The 20970-nt window shown below is 36.6% G+C and overlaps 5 protein-coding genes across 7 annotated transcripts; all 5 read right to left on the bottom strand.

Moving 5' to 3' along the window:
* Nucleotides 1-2933, bottom strand: LOC123213520 (probable amidase At4g34880). The gene is made up of 5 exons (XM_044632975.1): nucleotides 1963-2933; nucleotides 1625-1839; nucleotides 836-1078; nucleotides 546-744; nucleotides 1-457 (listed from the first exon to the last, which is right to left on the bottom strand). The coding sequence occupies exons 1-5, from the start codon at nucleotides 2659-2661 to the stop codon at nucleotides 101-103; spliced, it is 1713 nt and encodes a 570-aa protein (XP_044488910.1). The 5' UTR covers nucleotides 2662-2933; the 3' UTR covers nucleotides 1-100.
* Nucleotides 2934-3314: 381 nt separating this feature from the next.
* On the bottom strand, nucleotides 3315-6677 carry LOC123214825 (probable amidase At4g34880). The gene is made up of 5 exons (XM_044634824.1): nucleotides 5934-6677; nucleotides 4843-5057; nucleotides 4420-4662; nucleotides 4131-4329; nucleotides 3315-3867 (listed from the first exon to the last, which is right to left on the bottom strand). Exons 1-5 carry the CDS (start codon nucleotides 6462-6464, stop codon nucleotides 3475-3477), a joined length of 1581 nt encoding a protein of 526 aa, XP_044490759.1. The 5' UTR covers nucleotides 6465-6677; the 3' UTR covers nucleotides 3315-3474.
* Nucleotides 6678-7300: 623 nt separating this feature from the next.
* On the bottom strand, nucleotides 7301-9250 carry LOC123214826. Its single transcript, XM_044634825.1, has 3 exons — nucleotides 8780-9250; nucleotides 7872-8316; nucleotides 7301-7777 (listed from the first exon to the last, which is right to left on the bottom strand). The coding sequence occupies exons 1-3, from the start codon at nucleotides 8934-8936 to the stop codon at nucleotides 7423-7425; spliced, it is 957 nt and encodes a 318-aa protein (XP_044490760.1). The 5' UTR covers nucleotides 8937-9250; the 3' UTR covers nucleotides 7301-7422.
* Nucleotides 9251-11917: 2667 nt separating this feature from the next.
* LOC123213684 (eukaryotic translation initiation factor 4B3-like) lies at nucleotides 11918-14503 on the bottom strand. Its single transcript, XM_044633151.1, has 2 exons — nucleotides 13415-14503; nucleotides 11918-12252 (listed from the first exon to the last, which is right to left on the bottom strand). Exons 1-2 carry the CDS (start codon nucleotides 14428-14430, stop codon nucleotides 12177-12179), a joined length of 1092 nt encoding a protein of 363 aa, XP_044489086.1. The 5' UTR covers nucleotides 14431-14503; the 3' UTR covers nucleotides 11918-12176.
* Nucleotides 14504-15715: 1212 nt separating this feature from the next.
* On the bottom strand, nucleotides 15716-20097 carry LOC123213685 (probable magnesium transporter NIPA6). 3 transcript variants are annotated; one of them, XM_044633153.1, is made up of 9 exons: nucleotides 19541-20093; nucleotides 19084-19140; nucleotides 18890-18980; nucleotides 18633-18793; nucleotides 18398-18525; nucleotides 18136-18273; nucleotides 17353-17445; nucleotides 17116-17233; nucleotides 15716-16295 (listed from the first exon to the last, which is right to left on the bottom strand). In XM_044633153.1, exons 1-9 carry the CDS (start codon nucleotides 19662-19664, stop codon nucleotides 16201-16203), a joined length of 1005 nt encoding a protein of 334 aa, XP_044489088.1. In that variant the 5' UTR covers nucleotides 19665-20093; the 3' UTR covers nucleotides 15716-16200. The 3 variants fall into 3 exon arrangements, with proteins under 3 accessions (XP_044489088.1, XP_044489087.1, XP_044489089.1); XM_044633152.1 differs by having other exon boundaries at nucleotides 15716-16298; nucleotides 19541-20089; XM_044633154.1 differs by lacking the exon at nucleotides 17353-17445 and having other exon boundaries at nucleotides 15716-16298; nucleotides 19541-20097.
* Between the last annotated feature and the right edge of the window lie 873 nt (nucleotides 20098-20970).

Raw genomic sequence — 20970 nt, 5'->3', positions numbered from 1 at the left:
TTCAAACAAGTTGAATTTATTTGGTAAAATTGACTGAAAACAAAGCACAAATTACTGCCTCACAGAAGCAAAAGGGTATGTTTTCATGTCTTATAAAAGTTCAAGGCTTGAATGAAGGAGGCTTCCTAATCTTGGTAGCCTGCTCAAAGCCATAGGCAATCTCTATAAGCTTTGGCTCTGAGCCCTTTAACCCTCCAAAGTAAATTCCAAACGGTTTGCCCTTACCATCATATCCTCCAGGGACAATAATTCCTGGGAATCCACCAATTGCAAGAACACCAACCATATCAATACCAGGAGTCGCAACTGCGTCCAACTTGTTCTTCTTCATCAGCTTCTTAATACCATCTCCAGAAAGCTTAGTTAAATTTAACAATGCCGCTTTCACATCATTGTCGATTCCATTTGTTTCCTGCGCCAATAGAAAAAGAGACTGCCCATATTCCTTGGCCTTTTCCTGCATAAACATCAAATGTGAACCTCATTCATGCTGAGCAAAACTAGAAACAATGGTAAACAGGGGAAACTTATGCTCATATACTTACCAATTTTGAGAATTTATTGTAGAATGCTATAACATCTTTCAAAGACCGCACCGGGGAAGCCAGAAGTCCCTCTAAGTATGCATTCAAGGCCAGTTTGAACTCGGCCGCCAATGCTAATATTTGACCACTCCCAATGATATCCACAATACCCTCAATGTTGGATAATTTCAGATGGTCTACAACAACTGCACCTCGTTGTCTTCACTTGCATAACAAATATGACATTTTATTATCATTATTTGGTTAAGGGTAATCAGATTTTCCCAAATTAAAACTAGTTATACTACTACCTTAGAGTCTGAATATGGAGCTCAAAAGCTTTACTGACATCAGACTCGTTTGCATAGTTGGAGACCGGAATATTCCTCGCTATTCCCACTCTCTTCCCTCTGAGTCCACAAGGCTTAAGATATTGTTTGTAGCCACCAGGTGGGATGTATTTTGATGCTTCTCTGGTGTCTTTATCGCTGTGATCAAAGCCTACAATGGCATCAAGAATGTAAACTGCATCTACTACAGTCCTGCAAATTGGCCTGCATGAATTCCACAGACTAGCAGTCTGTTATTAAATTGTAAATTTTGAGAAGTAAATCATAGCAACTTCAAGTGAAAAGGAGGAATATGCCAGTATTCCTACAAGCATACATAACATGTTTTCTTTGACTTGAAATTTAAGCATTCTTTATTCTATCTGATAAGCAAATTCTGTTGTTGATTGGGTTGCAAAAAAAAACTTATTTCCACGGATACTTTCTTTATGTTTTTTTAGGCTCCTTCTAAACTTCAAGATATCCTAGAATGTGATGTTAAGGGAGCCTCAGATCCCCCTTAATTTATTTTCATTTTTAATTCTGGGCTGTGCCCCTGTTTCACCCAAATAAAAAAGGAGGAATATGCTTTCTCTATGTTGGTAGGTTGTTTTACTGCAGGGCTAGCTGATTAATAAAGTGCATTTTGCAGCATCACATACTTATAAAATTGCAATTTTCTAGTTACACTTCAACTGAACTTCAAGTATTCATGAAAAACACAACACCATTTAAGATTGTGAAGTAGAGAAATATAGGATCATCCCATACCCAACAGTGTCCTGTCTTGGGGAGATTGGGATGACGCCATCTCGGCTGGTAAGGCCAACGGTTGGCTTGATTCCAACAACTGAGTTAAGGCCAGATGGGCATAAGATAGAGCCAGCAGTTTCGGTCCCTAGGGCCCCTGCTGCCATATTTGCTGCTACTGATATTGCTGATCCACTGCTTGACCCGCAAGTTTCTGCCGATAGAACATAAGGATTCTGCATAAAAAGTCTGTTAATTCCTGCTAAGAATAAACTCAAAAGTAAGTGAAGAACAGTTACATAGATCGAACATTATCCCATCACAAGAAAAAACAGAACTATTGTGTAAAATCCGCTTACCTTTCCTTGGCCACTTCTAGCACACCAACCAGCGGGTTGATCATATGACCTGAAATGAGCCCACTCGGTCATGCTAGCCTTTCCCAAAATTATAGCCCCAGCCTGAATTAACTTGGTGACCACAAATGAATGGCGGGGCACGACAGAACCTAGCAGCGCAAATGAGCCAGCTGTGGTGTTCATCTTATTTTTGGTTGCTATATTGTCCTTCACTAAAATGGGAATGCCATGCAAACCAAGCTTTGACCTTTCTGCTCCAGCCTTGCGCTCCTGGTCAGCTTTATCAGCCAGATATAATGCATCTGGGTTCACCTCTATGACCCCTCTAAGGATCGGATTGAGTCTGCGGATTTCTCCAAGGTAAAACTCGATCAATTGCCTTGATGTCAGTTGGTTTTGCTTGAAAGCAAATTGAAGCTCATCTATGGTTGCTTCTTTGATAGAGAATGAACTGCTAACTACAAGAAGTATCAAGAAGAATGAGGAGAAAAGAAAAATTCCCAGTGATGAAGAATTTGTAGCCATCCTTGAACCGTGATGGAAAGAAAGAGTACTCACGCAGTCAACAGGGGTGCATACAATTGGACTCTGTTTACAGGAAAATATTGGGTTATGTGATAAAGCAAATGAATATTTTAATAGATTGTGCTCTGAGTCAGGCAATGCATCCAGAGAAGCCACCAAATGCCCTTTAATCATGGGTCTCAAGAAAATAGCAGAAAGCAATTATGAATTGCTCGTGCTAAAGCTCCCATTCAGTTCCCTGTAATATATCCTAATCAACATCCTGAAAAAGTAATCCCGGGGCGCGCGCGGTGGTTTTCTTCTGTTTTTGGTCTACATTCGCGCGAATGGTTTGTTGGAGTTTCAGTTCCGTTTGTGTTTCTTTTTCGTTTGAATCATTTATACATTGTCTTTTGGTTTATGGCAAATTGTTAGCAGAAAACTGTCATTGTTTGCAAATTGACTTGCAACTTGGATGGTCACTGTTTGCATCATAGACACATAACAATAGAGACAATGCCATATAAATACAATTTTGTATACCCAATTAAATACCCAATTGAATATCATTATTATATAAGAATTTAATTAAATATTATTATAATATGATTGATTTATCTTTAATTAAAAAATATTCAATTAAATACTATAATAATTTAATAATAAAGGTGAACAATGCTAGATGGAACCGGAAACAAGGGACATTTCAAGGAGAAACCTCTCCTAAAGGTTCCGTTACCCGGCTCCCCTAAACTTTTCTATAGAAAAAACATAAGGGAACATTTCAGAAAACCGACTACAAGTATGAATTTCAGTGTCCACCAATCAATGCTATGTTAGAAATAGAATTTAAGAAATGTTCTTTTTTGTCTCTTATTCACGTTATTCCGACGGACACAACAAATTTACAACTGCCACAGCGCCAATTTTCGTTTCATGTATCAGTGGATATGTTACAACGATCTCTTACGGAAAAATACAGAATGGTAATGAATGACATCAAAACCATCATATACTTTGAACTAAATTATCTTTTGTCAATCCATATGATTTGGAGAAAGGAGGCCTCCTTATCATAGTAGCCTGCTCAAATGCATACGCAATTTCTATTAGCTTTGGCTCTGAACCTTTTAATCCCCCAAAGCATATCCCAAATGGCATTCCGTTGCTGTCATAACCGGCTGGAACAGTAATCCCTGGATAGCCACCAATTGCCAGCACAGAAATGGCACCAACACCTGGTGTCACCATCGCATCCAGTTCATATTCTGCCATCATTTTCTCAAATCCATCGCGTGATAGTTTCTCCATTAATTCATATGCCTTCTTCTCTTTTTCTCCATACCCACTAGTCTTCTCTGAAGATATCAACGTGTCCTGACCATACTCTTTAGTTTTTTCCTACAATGACCAATTAAGAATAAAACTTGAGAATTTTCAGGCAAATGCAGTATTTTCTACAATCAAGCAAGAAAACTAAAATCGATGCCCTCATAAACCTCTTCTTTCTCCCTTATAATGTAGTTTTAACTAAAAATATGCCCTTTTTACACTGCTAATTATTAATAGAACCATTAAACAACTGAGATACTAATATTATTTGGTGACCAGAGCTCCTTGGTTTCTGCTGGAAGAAACAGCATTTTAGAGAACAGCATTCTTACCAGTTCTTCATTATTTTGATTGAAGGTGATAACATCGGCAAGTGACCTCACAGGAGATAAAATGAGCTCCTTCAGGTAATCATTTACCGAGGTCTTGAATCCAGCCAGCATTGCGGTCAGCTCCCCACTTCTACCAGGGTTCATAATTACATTAACATCTGATATTTCTAGATTGTCCACTATGGTAGCACCATTATGTCTGCAAATTTTCAAAACAGAAGCCTAATATTATTGGTCCTGCCCTTCAAAGCAATAAAACATTTGGACTATATTATTTATCTTTTCATACCGTAGCGTGTTGAGATGTTTCTCAAATGATACAGAGATAGTGGATCTGCTTAGAGAGTCCACAAAGGGATGTCTGACAACCCCTAGTCTCTTCCCTCTAAGCCCATCTTGGTTGAGGAATTGCTTGTAACCTCCTAGGGGAATGTACTTGGCTGCTTCACTTGTTGCTTCGTAATCTCTTGGGTCAAGCCCAACAATCACATCAAGCACATAAACTGCATCAGAGACGGTCCTGGTTATGGGTCTGAGATTCATCATGATATGAAGTATAATTAGTTAAAACTTCAAATTTAATAATCAACACATATACACATGAAAATGTGTGTATATTATAGATGTGCAACTCTAGTTTACTCCTCTAGAAATATTAAACAAAAACAATATTAAGTTTAACAGGTCTTGCAAGCATTTAAAAAAACCTTACCCAATGGTATCATGAGGGGGGAAAACTGGGATGACACCAGCTCGGCTTGTGAGACCAACAGTTGGTTTGAATCCAACTACAGAGTTATGATCAGAAGGACAGAGGATGGAACCATGAGTTTCAGAACCAAGTGAAACTGCCACCATATTTGCAGCAACAGATATAGCTGATCCACTGCTTGAGCCACATGGATCCCCAGATGGAAGGTAAGGATTCTGCATATTATCCATAGATAGACAGTAAGTTTCAGCTGAAATAACTAACTACCCATCTTCATTAAAAAATGCTGGAGCCTACAAAGCCAAGGCAATTTATTGCAAAAAAAAAGCATTTTCTGATTTACTGTCATGCTACAAGCTCATCAGACCAGCCATTGGACTTAAACACATCAATTTCAGGTACAAAACACCCTCATGGGATAAGACCTGGTGGAATGCAATTAGCTTTTCATGTTCAAAAACATCCCATGTCTAGAATTTGCGGGTTGCAAAATCCGACACCTCAAATCTGTATCCTCAAAACATAACTCATAGGCCCAAGTTCCTCTGAATGTTGTCCTTGAGCCGAAGAAATTTGACAATAGCAGTCCCAAATAAGGAAAGTAATCTAATACAGAAATGAAGACCATGATAAGAATTACGAAAAGAGAATAATAAGAATCATCATTTGCGTAATCTTAACCATCATTCTCGATAAGCTACATGATGTTGTTTGCTTGAAGTCTCTGAACTGAGTGCATATAAACTTGAAAGCTTTTCTCTTGCACAAAGCCTTAACCATTTGAAAATAGAGACACCAGTTCATAAACTAGAAAAAGATATAAGAAAAGGATTTACTTTCCAATGTACAATCAAATATTACAAGGTTTCATTTATAATGTCCTACAAACTACTTTTGCACATCTAAGTTCTTCATCCAAACTGTGACATCCTTTTAAAATACATATCATGAAAGACTAATCACATGATCTTCATATAGCTCTAAAATAAGGTTATTATCAGCAAAATTTGGGATATGAACTTGATTATTCTTTCATAAACATCACAATTATATACCCAAAATAATAATCACAATAACAGAAGAGAGCTTACCTGAGCCTGTCCCCCTCTAGCACACCATCCATTAGGAACTCTGCCTAAAGACCGAAAGCTGTACCACTCAGTGAGACTAGCCTTTCCCAAAATGACAGCCCCAGCATTTCTCAACTTCTCCACAACGGTGGCATCACGCGGCACCACAGACCCCAGCAGAGAAAAAGACCCAGCGGTGGTGTTCAATCTGTCCTTGGTGGCAATTGAGTCTTTTAACAACACTGGAACACCGTGAAGCTCTCCCAAGAATCTACGGCCCTCGTTTGCCGCCCTTTCCACGTCAGCCTTTTCCGCTTCTCTCCTCGCATCTGGGTTGACTTCTAACACGCTGCGAAGTTGAGGATTTAAGGTTTCGATCTGGGTTATGTATAAGTCCACCAGTTGGCGTGACGTCAGCTTCTTTTTAGCAAAGGCTGATTGAATCTCCTGTATTGTTGTTTCTGTGAAGGGAAATTCGTCGCCGTTGATTGGATTGACTAGTATTACTGTAAAGATCAAGAACCAAGCTGAAGTTTTTCCATTGATCGCCATTCCCTACTTTGGTCAATGAAAAGTTTGAGTTTATTTGCTGTAAACCCAATGAGTTCGAACTTAAGTTTGAGCTCGATGAACTGAACTCAAATTTGAGTTCGATCTTATACAAACCAAATTAAACTTAAATTTAATTCGAATTCACTTAAACGCTACCCAAACGTAACTTTAGCTTTTCCAAGTTGACTCAGGTTGAGTTTTCCCACGAGAATATTGGCTAGGCTACCCAAAGTCTTGTAAGAGAACGTGATGATAGTGGACCCCATCTTTTTCTTAATAAAGTTTCATCTACATCTACATCAGTATGTTTAGTATTTTTTCAGTTATATTGACAGTTGTTTGATTGTTACTGGTCCCCTTCCTGGGCTGGATAATTTAATTCCGACAGAAGTTTTTTTTTTCTTTTCTTTTCAACATTATTATAAAGAAAAATAATTCTAATAATATCATATAAAAGCCAAAACGAAATCGTATCAAGAGAAAGATGGAAATTAATGTAATCCCAAAAATAAAAACATCATAAAATTAACAAATCAATCAACAGGCTTATTAATTTCTCTGTTTTTAACCATTTAACTTCATAAATCCCAAGTGACATTTGAAAAACATTTGATACAGTGTATGTGGTCTACATGGCACCATGAGTATTCGAGCTTCTTTTTTTTCTGTCGTTGCAAATCTATCCGACGAAGCTTTCAGTGATTGTTTAAGTCTCTGATTGTATTGAATTTTGAGTACTCGATTAGATATTATTATATATTATTTAAATATTTAATTTAATACTTAAAACTATTGAATATAATATTGTTCTAATTTTAAAGCCGTGCAAACATATATCAGTGAATAAAAATAACACAGAAATTATATAGCTATGTAATTTAGAAGAATATATAGGATCACTACAAAGTAGGTGAATAATATATTTAATTTAAAGGAAACAGCTAGCTATAATTGCCCATCACTTGCAAGGGGTGAGTTTGCAAGAGACATTGCTAGGTGAGCCTGAATTAGCCCTCAGAAACCTGAGAGCTGTCAGGAGAATACTCCTGGAAGATCCCATCAATGCCCAATTCGTATGAGTCACAACACCAACTGTATTATAAGGAAATTCAAGACTATTATATGAGTTTAATAGTGCAGTTATTGCTTCTCTTAACAGAGTTGTATAAGGGTCTCCTCTCCCTTGCAGCCCTTCCCACAGTGTCATATTTGTCCCATATCGTTGTGCTGCCACTGGTCCGAAAACAAGTGCTACTTCTGCATCAGGACTCAGCCCTCTCCAGTAACATTTGTACTCTGGCATCGTCCAGTTCCTGATAAAATTATAATTCCATAGAACAAGTTATGGGTGAATCAACTTCCAAATAGGATGAAAGAAAAAATTAGCCTGAAAGAGTTACAACTTACTGATGGGGGCATGCTGATGCTTCAGTGAAGGGCAGTGGGGGCATTGGGGGCAATGGGGGCAATGGAGGCAATGGTGGAAGGTTGAAAATTGGAGTGGACCTTGGAGAAGGAGGCCTAATCACAGGTGTGACCGGAGGCAATACTGGATTTGGGGTAGATGACCTTGGGCAGAATGACATGGGGTAAGCAGGTTGAGTGAGCAAGGAATCCACAACATACATTTTCATATCAAACATCAGGAACATAAGTCTAAGATTTTTGGCAGGACCAGCAGCTGCACCACAAGTAGATTCTTGGTCACTGCCAGAAACCTGAGCATAACAATTGCCTAAGTTTGGGGTGCCATCAAATTTCATTGCATAATTGCCAAGCCAATTTGTTGTCTCTTCCCTGGACATTGTGATTTGTCCATCGCTATCAGGACAGGTGACCGTAACTTTAATTCCTGTGACAAATCAACAAGCTGCTAAACGTATCTGATTTACAAGTTTAACTAATGAAAAGTAAATTCCACTGTTTTATTTGAATTTGAAGGGTAAACTCAGCCCTTCTACTAATTGTTGATGCTCTGAACAAGAAGGCAAATTAACAATAAGCAATAAATCATCATATTCCATTTAGGCTTGTATAAATAAATATATATATTTCCACTTATATCAAGTTCACAAATAAATACCTGAAGAGGATAACCAGCTTTGTTATTTGGTTGTTTGAGTATTTAATGTTTAGAATAATGAAGAAAACACACAATGAAAATATAAAACATTGATTACTATCATGAAATTTTTCATCGGTGTTTTTCAAGAATATGTCAAGGGATTATAGTGAAGAAGATCAAGCAAGATGTAATGCCTTATAAATTAACTAAAGCATTGGATATTAGTTTAATGCTAATGGATCTTACTCACCAGAAACAGGATAATCAAAGAGGGACAACTGGCCATCTTTGCATCGGTCACAGAAAACAGTGCCAGAGACGGTGGTATCTGCTAGAATTGCATCAATGGCAGCTGCAAGAATGAGAAAAGCTGTGAAGAGGGGGAGCCTGCTGCATAACCAATCCATGGAACTTAAATTTGAGATGTTTAAGAGGCCAACCACGCAAGAAAGAAAGAAAGAAAGAGAGAAAGTGCTCTGTGCTTTCCAATCTCAGTTGCACTTGTCAGAGAGAGGAAGTAAAAAATAAATAAGCTTGCCTAATCCTGCTCATTCAACTCTCAACTGTTAACATTTATGAGTGTAGAAAATTTTATTTCAAAACTAAGGGATGCAAGAAACAGTACGGCCATTTCAGTAAAGACTGCTGAATTTAGTCACAGATGGGTTGTTGCCCAGATTTTGCATAGCACACAAGTAGGTTGAAAATTTATTGATTATTATTGCTGATAATTCTATGCTAATTGGGAAGAGAAGAATTTTTTTACATTACAGCTATAGTTCTAGCAACATACAACATAAAATAAGTACCTTATAATGAATTAATGGCATTAACTTTTTGGTGGTTATATAAGACTCCAAGCATTAAGACCATTGATGAGGAAGGCAAGCAGTTTCTGAAAAATGAATTAAATGTGCTGTAGAAAGTGATAATGTGAAAGCTAGTTTGCATTATTCATGACCATACTGTCAAGTTGGATCCATCTCTTTATTAAGCTGTCAAAGTTAAAGAAACTCCTCGTAGAATTAAATGCTTCTTTATGGATTCCACACTTGATCTACACCACACACACACACACACACACACACAAAGAAATAAAATGGGAATGAAAAGGTATTGTTTCATCAAACGGGTTTAGACTTTAGAGTGTAACATTAAAGGTGTTTCCAAGGAAACCCTAATTTCTAAAGGATTGACATTGATTCATCTGTTTTTCAGAAGGCAACATTCTAAACCAAATCCATAAGAACGTTTGAAAGGAAGTTAAGCATCAATGGCTAATATGAAAGAACCCGGATTGTCCTTTTTGTGGGCATGAGCATTACCCATCAATGTAAAATTCATAATCACCTAACCCTATTAAAGCCACATCCAAATGTAGATGAAGGACGCTTTGAAACCGCTATGTTTTCAACTTTTTGCTGCTGGTGGGTGTTGGTGGATGCTAAAGTTGACAAGAGCATTGATTGATTTTAATGGTGGAATGAACTTGTTTCCAAATTAAAACCACCATTTCATTCACCTTCTTCTTTCAAACATATATTTCTGTAAGATTGGGCTCTATTAATTTATTAAAGTAGTAACCAAATGCTCTATTTTCCACTTAATTTTTGAAGTACTTTTTCCTACTCCCATTCCCAAAGGTTGCATGTATCACAGTATTGTATAAAAAGGAGAAAAAAAGTGACGGGTCACTCGTTTAGCATAATTTGTGGCACTGAGAATTATTTGATGTTATCCAAATTTCAAAACATCATGAAATGGAAGTGCATCTTTTCCAGAATCTGGGAATTTATTTTATTTCTTAAATTCTTAATATGCATAAAGAATAAAATTGTTAATGGTGGCTGCGTTTATTTCACTGATTTTTAAAATATTTTAGTGCCAGTAAAGCGTTGACTTTCGACACATTCATTTTTCAGGGGAAGGGATTATTTTTAGCTGGAATTTAAAAACACCTACAGTAATTGAAAAACCTAAACTCTCACCTATAATACAATTTTTGTTAACTTTTTCTATTCAAAGTAAAGGTAAAATAGTTATTTTACTGTTTATATTAAAAATATATAAAACTTATTACTTTTCTCCCATATTTTAGAAACTAACAATTTCACTTTTACTTAAAGTTTTCAAACTTTAAAAAGTAATATTTTTACCCCCAAACCTAGGGTTTTTATATTTTTCAAACTATAACCGCCCCCCAGAACTTTCAAAAACATCAGTTTAACCCATACTCTTCAACTTCAGTTTCTAGCATCTCTTCCAACATTCTCTCCGGCCTCCTGCTTCTATTGAACCGACAATGGGTGGTGCGACGAAGAGATCTCCATCTCTTTGTTGCACCACCATGCAATGAAGAGGCAAATCGATGAATCGCACAATGTCGTCTCCCCTTCTTTCGCTTGATTCGTCTCCTTGACATCGTTCGAGCGTCTATCATCATTGTCTTAATGTCTCTCGTAGTCATCCGACATCATCCCATTATCGTCATTGCTGAATTGACCATCGTGGCTAAGATTGACATTTTGCGCAACATTACCTAGTGTCATCCCAATGTGATAAATGGGTGGCTATCCAAGCGCCAAACAAAAGATGGGTAGTCACCCTTCCTTCTTCGATCGTTGACGAAAGATGGGTGGAGAAGATCAACCCCCATCATTGGAGAAAACAACCTTAAAAATTTCAAACCCTTGGGCGAAAAAAATGATTTTTCAAAGTTGATTTATGGGCTAAAAGTCAATTTTCAAAACTTCTAGTGGGGGGGGGGGGGGGACGGAAATAAGATGAAATAATATATTTTTTAATATTATTATTAAAATAATAGTTTTACCCTGACCTTAACAAAAGTTAGTTTATGAGTGAATATTTAAGTTTTTCATCCCCTGTAAATGTGTATTTGAATTTCATCTAAAACTGGGATGGAAAATTGTCCTTCGACCCATCTTTTTAATCATGCGCAGAGGGCAACGATTATGTTCCTCATAGGTCACAACCTGGACATGCAAGCCACAGATTATCCAGAGGGACAAAGACCTGTTGATTAATAAGATGACTAGGCCAGCAAACCCCACATTGTTTAAAATTAAAATCATCATACAAAACTGACCTTTGCATCGAATAATTTCAAACCGACCAAATCCTTGGCCACCCAAAAAAGATTTTCTGCAACCTTTCTTTCCGGTTGAAGAAACTGGCTGCAAGTAGAACTCTACCCGATGCTCACAAAAGCAAGAAATGTCACAGAGAAAATTATAACGGGCAACAAATGAAAGGTAAAATTCCAAACACAAATAATCTTTTCTTGATTTATTTGATCACCATTTCAAAACAATCAAAGATCCACAATAGCGTGAACCCAATTAATAATGTAGTAACTCACTCTAACACAAAAGGTAAAACAGAGTTCAATAATTTAATATCATAACAATAACAACATAGATGATCTAAAATGGAACACTCACTACAGAACAAGCCCAACTGGCCAAACTAGTGTCACTAATTGAAAGCCTACCAAAATTGTCTAATTACGGCATCCCACTGTAGCAAAATAATAAAAATAGACAAGTTGATTAACAGTAGAAGAATTCAACACATTATGCTTCTATTTTGTCAATCTCTATACTCAATTCTCATCAACATGTCCGTTGTCAAATGTCAAGTTCCTCCTCAGCATGCCCATTCTCAACTTTTACATCAGTATGTCCATTCTCGGTTCTCTCAGCACTGAACCCAAAAGAAAACAAATTTTAAATTGCAGAGTTTAGCAAGTCATTATATAGTAGCAAACACATTATTATAAAAAAACAGCAAGAAGTTACACATTCATGCATGTGCTAATCTCAAATTTGTGTGCAAACCACCATAAAATATTAATTTAAAAAATGAAGATTACCTACAAGCACATATTCTCAATAAGAAATAGGTCTTAATCGAAAATAAAGATCAAACAAGGACACCTTTCCTATTGAACTAATGCTAGAATGTTTACGTTACACCTTCAGTCTCATTCTTTTCAGCAACACCAAACCTAGTCCAACCATCCATTTGATCATGTTTTAAGATCAAGGTGGATATGAAGCTGATATAATTCTGATTGAGAAAGTTATATTGAACTAAAGTCTTTGGGTGTACTTCAATGTACTGGAAGCATTTTAATTTCAATAGAGGCATAGTTCTGATGTTTCAGTTCAAGTACGATTATCATGAGTAACTCACAACTTAAAAAAAGGTAGATGCCCTCGCCAATATGCAGGGCTCAATGGATTTTTATTATCATTGATGAATGTCCATAGATAAAAAAACTTAATCTTAAGAAGATAATATCTTAAACCATGCAGAAACCAAACATGAGAATTGGATTTTTCTTACCAAGTGCAAAAAAGAATACATTAATTCACAACCCCACTAACAGTAACATAAAACTGGATTTTCCACACAATAATGTTACACCATTAAGCTAAACAGCCAAAAAAAAGAGAAAAAACTTCATAATTTCATCCTAATCTGATGACAATCCATTACAGTTACAACCCAAAAATTATATAGAAAGAAATTATTTACAGAGCCATTTATGGACCCAAAGGGTTGTCATGTATCATCAATCCTAAAATTAGTTGAACAAATTTATAGATGAAACCGCGCGAACACCAATTAGTAATAAGTTTGTGGACGATATAAGAGTGCCACAATCCAACCCATTTACAAATCATAGCAATCCACAAGTAATCTTCAGCAAACTCTAGAACTTGTGCATTGATCACAAAAAACAATTATCATACCATCAACATTACCATACTTTTAAGAATCATAATCTTTATGTATCATTATACAACTTCTATAGAAAAGTTTAAGTTTTGGGATAAGAAGTTAATCACGTGAAACGAACCTTTGCCTTGTTGAATCAGCCGAGTCAGAGTCATTCTTCCTCCAACTCCTGCCATCATTAAACCCACCACGCTCATTACCGAATCCCCTCCTCACAAATGAGGGCGTATCAGCCTTCTCCTCTTTAATCTTCACCGCCCCGAGCTTCTCATCAATCTCCTTTGGATCCATCCCTTTCTCGGCCAACACCTGCTCTCTCGGCCTGGCCTCTCCAAATGGATTCACCCCCTTAGGTTTCACAATATTCGCACCTCCGTCACTCACAGGCAACGAACGTGGCTGCAAAAATAGCCTTGGCCTCGGCCTCTCAGTCTCACTATTGTCCTCTCTTTTCTTCCCCCAATTATCTCTATCTCTCGACAAGGAATCAAAACTACTCTTCCTCTCAACACCACTGTTGAATCCAAATCGGCTCCGAGTTTCTGTCTTGTTCGAAACCCAGCTGTCACTTTCATCAGCCTTGGATGGCTGCGAATCAAAGAAACCCCCACTCCTCGTGACGGGGGCAGGCTTCTTAGCTGCAGCCCAATTATCGATCTCGTCGGCACGTGACGGTTGAGATTCTCTATTCGCATCCCTATTAGAAACCCTAGAAGAGCCCCAACGAGAGCCAGACGAATCTTCACTGTTATTAGAACCAAAAGAATTATTACTGTATCTATTATTGGGGCCGTAATTTCTAAAGCCGCCACCGAGACGAGAGCGCTCGAGTTCTTCAGCGGAACGCTGACGCGGACCGGTGGGAAGGACGAGGGGATCTTCATAAGTAAGACCCTGTGGTCGGCTTGACTGATTCGGCTGGCTAACGGAGTTAAACTCCGCTAAGGAGAGAGTCTGACCCTTTTTCTTCTTGGTTTTGGTGGCGGCGGCGGTCGCTAAGGATGGGAAATCGGCGATTTCGTTATTGTTGTCTTGGTCTTGTTCCTGCTTTTGAAGTTCAGCTTCATGTTCCTCGGCGTCCAGAGCCCAAGCACCGGGCTTAGCCTTAGCCCATGGAGAAGACATGGTTGCCGCCATAGCTGCTGATGTTTTCTTCTGCGCCTCTGAAATTGGTTTTGTTTGGTTTGCGTTGGTTGGAAGCCAAGACGGCTACGCGAGGTTTATATAAAGGGTAGAGATGAGAATACAATCGGACGGTCCAGGATGGAAGTGGGAGATTCCGCATTGTTAAGGAATGTTTTGAATTGATTGAATCAAGTGGAGGGCCTTGATTTAACGAAATTTTTCAAATTTATATTTCAAATATTAATATTATTATTGTTTTATCTAAGAAGGATAGGTAAAAGATTAATTACGATTTTACGCGTATTTTCTTCAGCATTAAAAAGCAATAGAAAAAAAAGATAATAATTAATATTATTATCTTATAATATATATATATATATATATATATATATATATATATATATATATAAGTAAAAAGGAGAGTTCGGTTGCTTAGTTGGAGCATTTTAAGAAATCCCAAATCTGTGGTCAACGAGAAACTGCGTGTTGGATCCGCCTTCCACCATACGAATATGACATCATCATCCGATGCATGTTAAATTTATATAAAAAATTCTGTACCCCCTCAGGTTTTATCTAAGACAATGTTGCCATTTATATTTTAGAAATAACAAAGCTCCCCCCACTATCAGTGGACCGTCAATATATCTTTAGTTTTAAAACTGAGTTGGAGTTAATAAATAAACATTTACCTAGTTTTCTTTCCAAATACGCATATTTTATGTGAATATATGTGTTCCTGTTGCTGAATTCCAAGGACTTTTCTTCTCAAAAATAAATTTATTAAATCCCAAGAAAATCGATATTCCTATATGATACATTAAACCCATATATTAACATTTTATATTTGTTCGTACCTAAATTTTATAATCGTGTTTAATAAGCATACTTATCACTATTTACCTTATCATATTTATATAATTCTTATACTTTTTTTTTTTTTCCGTATTGACTAATCAGGCTTTAAAATGTTCGTTTTAACAATAAAAAGAATAATGATGGCAGAATTTTTATTTCTACAACCATGGGGGCTATTTGTACTTTTATCACAAGTGAAAGTATTGTTTTGTTACAATCTGTTTAAATAAAAATAATTTAGGCTAAATGACAAGCATGGCCGACTCAGCTTGGTGATGCTGTGATGAAAATCTTTGCTTTCCACAGCTTAGAGAGCAAGCTGATTCTCGAATCCAATCCTAACCTATCTAGATTGATTTTAAAAAGGAAAAATTAAAGGTAGCTTTTGATTCATAATTGTAATTTTCAAAAGCAAGAATTTTTTTTTTTTTGACCCGGCTGAAAGTTTAACCAAATAATATTCGCAAGGAAACTCAAATTGTTCAAGATAACAAGCAAAACATATCCCAAAATTTCAGAAAATCAAGCACAAAGAATTTACTAAGCATGAGAAAAAGAATTGAGAAAATAATCAACTCAACTTTGATATTCATAAACACTGATATGTACAAATACCTTTGAACCTGCCGATTATTTCTCTAACATTGCTGTTGATTCTGCACTGTAATTCTCATCCCATATGCCGAGCTTAGTATCGATGAACACTGATATTCAAGCTGGGGATGACCAAGAAATTGAATGTGGATTCCAGGATTTGCATCACAGCCTGTCCAGAAGAGGTATATGCAAAAATTACCTTTCCAAACCAGTATTGATGCCAAAAGGTTGTAATGGAAAGAGGAAATTCTGGACCATCCAAATTAGCGATTCTTGATGCTAGAGGTGGGGGAATCAAGCTCTTCCAAATTCATTTAAAGAATAATTTCATTGCACATAGTAATCTGAACTGTGTATGGTGATCAAGTGTTCATCTTCAGCACTCTTTACTGAGTCACCACTAACGTACCATGTTACAGTTCCTGCTGCATAGTAAAGGCACTGCTATCAGTTCAGGTTAATATCAAGGTCCCTATGAAAACATCATCTATTAAACCACCTGAGCTTGTTATCTACTTATGGTAGCTACGGGGATATGACTAGATGCCAAATAAAATTGTTTCCTCCTCAAACCGGCTCACCCTAAAGTCAGACCAGAAACAACATTTATGTTGGGTGCATGCTTTTGCATAGTAAACTAAAAATGACGTGGCCCTACAAGACTCATAGCGCAAAGTCAAGGAATTCCATGTACCATTTTGTTTGGTATTCATATAAGATATATATCAGTTGGAAGAGACCACCTCAATATTAAAGGTTTAAACTAGGGCTGCAATCAAGCCAAGTCCAGTACTATTGGGCTCAAGCTTGACTCGATTGAGTTTACACAGGCACAAGCTTGAACCTAAGATTTCGCAGCTCAAGCTCAATATTGGAACTGCTGACTCAAGCTAGACTCAAGAAATTACAGTTATACCAGTATCTTATATATTTATCAACTATCCCAATATTCAAAGTTCAGTGTTTGGTTGTATACATGAATTTTAAAAGCTAAGGGGGCCTGAGAAAATTTTTCAGGTTATGATATAAAATTTTAGGGGGTAAATAAAGATTTTGGGGGTGTAAATATAAGATTTTAAACGTTTAAGGGTTCATTGATATTATACTCAAAGCAAGTCGCAAGCTCATTAAACTGAGATACAACAAGCTCGGCTCGACTCGTTTACAGCCTTAATTTAAATCCGGGTAGCCAAACACATAGGAAACCCCAACCAGATGTAAGAGACTAAGATCTAATAATACCTGGAGCAGTAGCAGGTTCCTGTTCTCTTGTTGCATGAAGAATGACTGTTCCAGAAAGCACAGTAACGAAACCACATATCTCGGAGGCTATGCTGCTTGCATCTTGACCTGACCAATCCTGTACATAGACAAGATACCATTTAAATTTATCATTCTAGAATCTAGATCATTGTTGGGGGAAGTAGAACCATTTTGCAGCATCAGAAATAATTCCTTGGGATGGATCAAGAGTTCCACCTTGAACATTATTGCGCTTGCAATAATTGTAAGAGTTGTGAACATCACATAATATACTGGAGAAACAATTGCTGCATTGAATGTATCCAATGCCTGCAGTAGTCATTTGATTTAACATCAGTGAACCTTAGAATGGCAACTAATTATTCAGTTTGAAACATACTGCAAATGATGCTATACAGATCTATGAATTCCACACTAGATGGTAAAGTAACATGATTAATGGCACCATGAGCTGAAGTGGCATAAAAATGGAAATTTTGAACCAAGGAAATAGAATAACTGGGAGGAGTTGAAAAGGCATAAATATATAACAGCCATGCAATGGCTGATTTAAAAAAAAAAAAAAAAAAAAAACAAAGAAAATCCAGTTGCCAGAAAGCTCATAAATCTGATGTACAAGTGAAATAAAACAATAAACATAAGCAATGTTAGTCTAATGACAATTCTACGACATTGGACTCCAGTTGATTGACATGTCTTAATATTCTATCCACCCAAAAAACTTTAGAAGAAATTGGCACAGCGAATGCTATTCTCTTTACTAAAAAAGATTCAGGTGTAAATCATATGATAAACTATGTCAAAGGGAAAGAAGTGAAGACATGAGGGGATATCCCTGTATTTTGAAATGTTAATAAGACAAAAAATAATCTATGTCCAGAATAATAAGTAACCTCAATCTTTATAGATATTGACATTTCCTATGACAAGCATGCAAGCTATTACAAGGACTGACACTATAACAACTGGAAAAATTGACATTGATTGCAGGAGGCTCACCTTATTCAAATAGTTTAACTGTGTGATGACACAAATCACTGCAACTGTGAGGAAAAACCAGGTTTGAGGATAAGTGATTTGATTTATTCCATCCAAAGTAAGTTTTATTGCAATTCCAATGGCTTTTATACTTACAACCTGAACAATATCAAAAACATGTCACAAATTGAGCACCAAAGCCGGTAATGGGCAAGAGATGTCATACATACTCAATAATAGAATATCTATTGATAGTTGGCAACTTAAAAGTACACATATTTACCGTAAGTGCACCTATTAAAGAACATATTCCCAAGTAGACCAATATGTTTGTCTGCCCATAGTGAGGTTCAAAGTGCAACACTAAAGCTAACACTGCTGAAAGTGTTGCGGCTACGTAAATCAAAAAAGCTGTTTGATGAAGACAGGAAAGAAAGAAAAATTATTAATTGCTCAAGACAGTGGAGCTTTAGAACAAATATCCAAGTATAAAAATCTTTAAACCAGAAAAAGAAAACCTGGCTGTGTTGCTAGAGTCCAGATTTCTTGTACAGAATTTGGAGTATGCTCTTGAGGAGCATGAATTACAATCACTACTGATCCGACAATGCATGTGACACATCCTAGAACACCCATTTTTTGGAGTCGTTCCTTCAACATGAAGTGCGCCAATACAGCACTACTCGGATTCAATCAAATTTCAACCAAGTCAGTTATAAATTTTATTAAGAAAGAAATCCAGTGAAGCTCTTCTTTCATCATATTACCACATTACCTTATAATAATACTTAAAGCACCGAGTGGGGTGACCAGAACAGCTGGTGCATAAATATAAGCAACAAAATTTGCAACCTCTCCAACAAGCACTATTTATACAGAATCACATATAGAAAAAGTCATTGATTATTCAACTTCACATCAATATATTGCAGAAAAAGGGAAGAAAGGGAGAAAGTAGTAATGCTTTACTTGTGACCATGCCTGCCCACCAAAGTGGTTCCAATAAGTAGGTGTAACCTCCAACTCCTGAATCAGTCAAAAAAAAAAAAAAAAGAATCAAATCAAATAAAGAACCAAACAAGGCATAAACCCAAAACTGTTTACTAGGGTTCATAGCTCATTCATCCAATAGTTCCAAAGCATGATTCAGAATCATTTAGAAGTGAAACGATAATTTCAATTGCCTTCCATAAACCTTCAAAACAAACTCCAAATAATTATCTTTGATCATTCAAGATCTCAACATATTGTCTTACATCTTTTATATTAAAACAAGAAACAGAAATACTAGTTCTGAATTTACAACTCTGAATACTTGCATTTCAACTTCTCAGCAACTCTCAAAACACTAAGTCATTAACTAACAAACTCTTAACAGAGAAAACAGAGGAGATCATAAAATTATTAAAAGTATAAAGCTGCTGACCTGCCCGCGTACCAGACGATCCAGCACGTTTCAATCCTTTCTTCTTCAAAATGAAACTCGAGCCGATAAAAGCGCTTGACGCGACGGCTAAAATCAAGCCTATCGAATTGTCCGATAGCCCCATGCTTCTCCACCTCCCTCTCTCACTCGCTCTTCTTTATTGCTTCTTCAATTATTCACAGGATTCAAATTTCAGATTCACTTGTTCTCTTTCCAATCAAAAAATGTTGCTCATTGCTTGAGCGTTTGAATTCCCGCCATAACAAAAACCGCTGGATTTTTATTTCTTCCTCCCTCTTTGAAAAACACAAAACGCTAAAATACAGAAACCGACGAGATTGACACAGCTGTTTTGCCTTCTCTGCAACGACACGTTTCGTGAGTCGTTTGGCTCTCTCTCTTCTCAACACTTTTAAGGGATCTAATTGTGAAGCAGTCTTCTTAGCGAGAAACTAAACTGATTCCGCGTTCGCTTCGTCTTCTTGTCGGAAATTTCCGATACTGTACATAACAGTAGATTATCACCTGCTTCGCAGTGAAAATTCGTTAAGTTACACTCGGGTTTTCACGTGGTTGACTGTATTTTGATTGAAAAGATCGTGTACTTTCTTCCATTTTACTTTTGTATTTTAGTTTTAGTGAGTGCGGTGGCAGGAGTTGATTGGTTTACAAATGTTTTTCGATTTGGTTGGAAGTTTAGTGAAATGACGACAGTGGCCTCTTCTAGATATAACTTCCCAGGTAGATTCCTTAAGGGGTAAAGTGGTAAATTGGGTACAATGTAGTTAAAAAATTTGAGAGGACGTGGCAAGCTGGAAGACGGCAATAAAAAAGGCGGGCAGACTGCGCCCTGGATCCATTGTTTCAGATAGTATCGTCTTTACCTTTTAACTTTCTTTCAGTTGTTTGGTTTGAAAGAAAATCAAGGCCAGAGGAAAGAAAATTTATACATATTTTATTTCCAAGTTGTAGAAGCAAATCCCTAATAACCAAAAGAAATTTATCTTCATAAGTGAAAAAAATTATAATTAATAATGATTTGTTATATGGGTATGCTTCAAGGTTGGATTATAGATAGGGTAAAATTGAGGTTAAAATAAATTGTTGATCATTTTGGTGATGAAAGTGATTAGGGTAATGGGTTTTGTTTGGATCAATAAAGATGGTGAAGGGAACAATTACAATGCAATTGATAAAAAAAGTGAATAGTAAATTACAAATATCTATTTATAAGATAGTTCAAATAAGACTTCAACAGTTATTTTAAATCTTAAAAAGAAATACTTTTCTTGTAAAAGGTCAGAGGTTAAATAGCATGACCTCCTATATATGAAATATCAAAACAAACATCTGATTTACTTGATGTATAAGTTATAAGTCCAATCACTAAGGTATCTTAAATAATAAATGTAAATTTGTGCAAACCAACA

This window comes from Mangifera indica, chromosome 4 (genome assembly GCF_011075055.1).
Source record: "Mangifera indica cultivar Alphonso chromosome 4, CATAS_Mindica_2.1, whole genome shotgun sequence".
Lineage (NCBI taxonomy): Eukaryota > Viridiplantae > Streptophyta > Magnoliopsida > Sapindales > Anacardiaceae > Mangifera > Mangifera indica.
The sequence above is the reverse complement of the archived record's forward strand: the minus strand, read 5'-3'. Positions and strand labels throughout refer to the sequence as shown.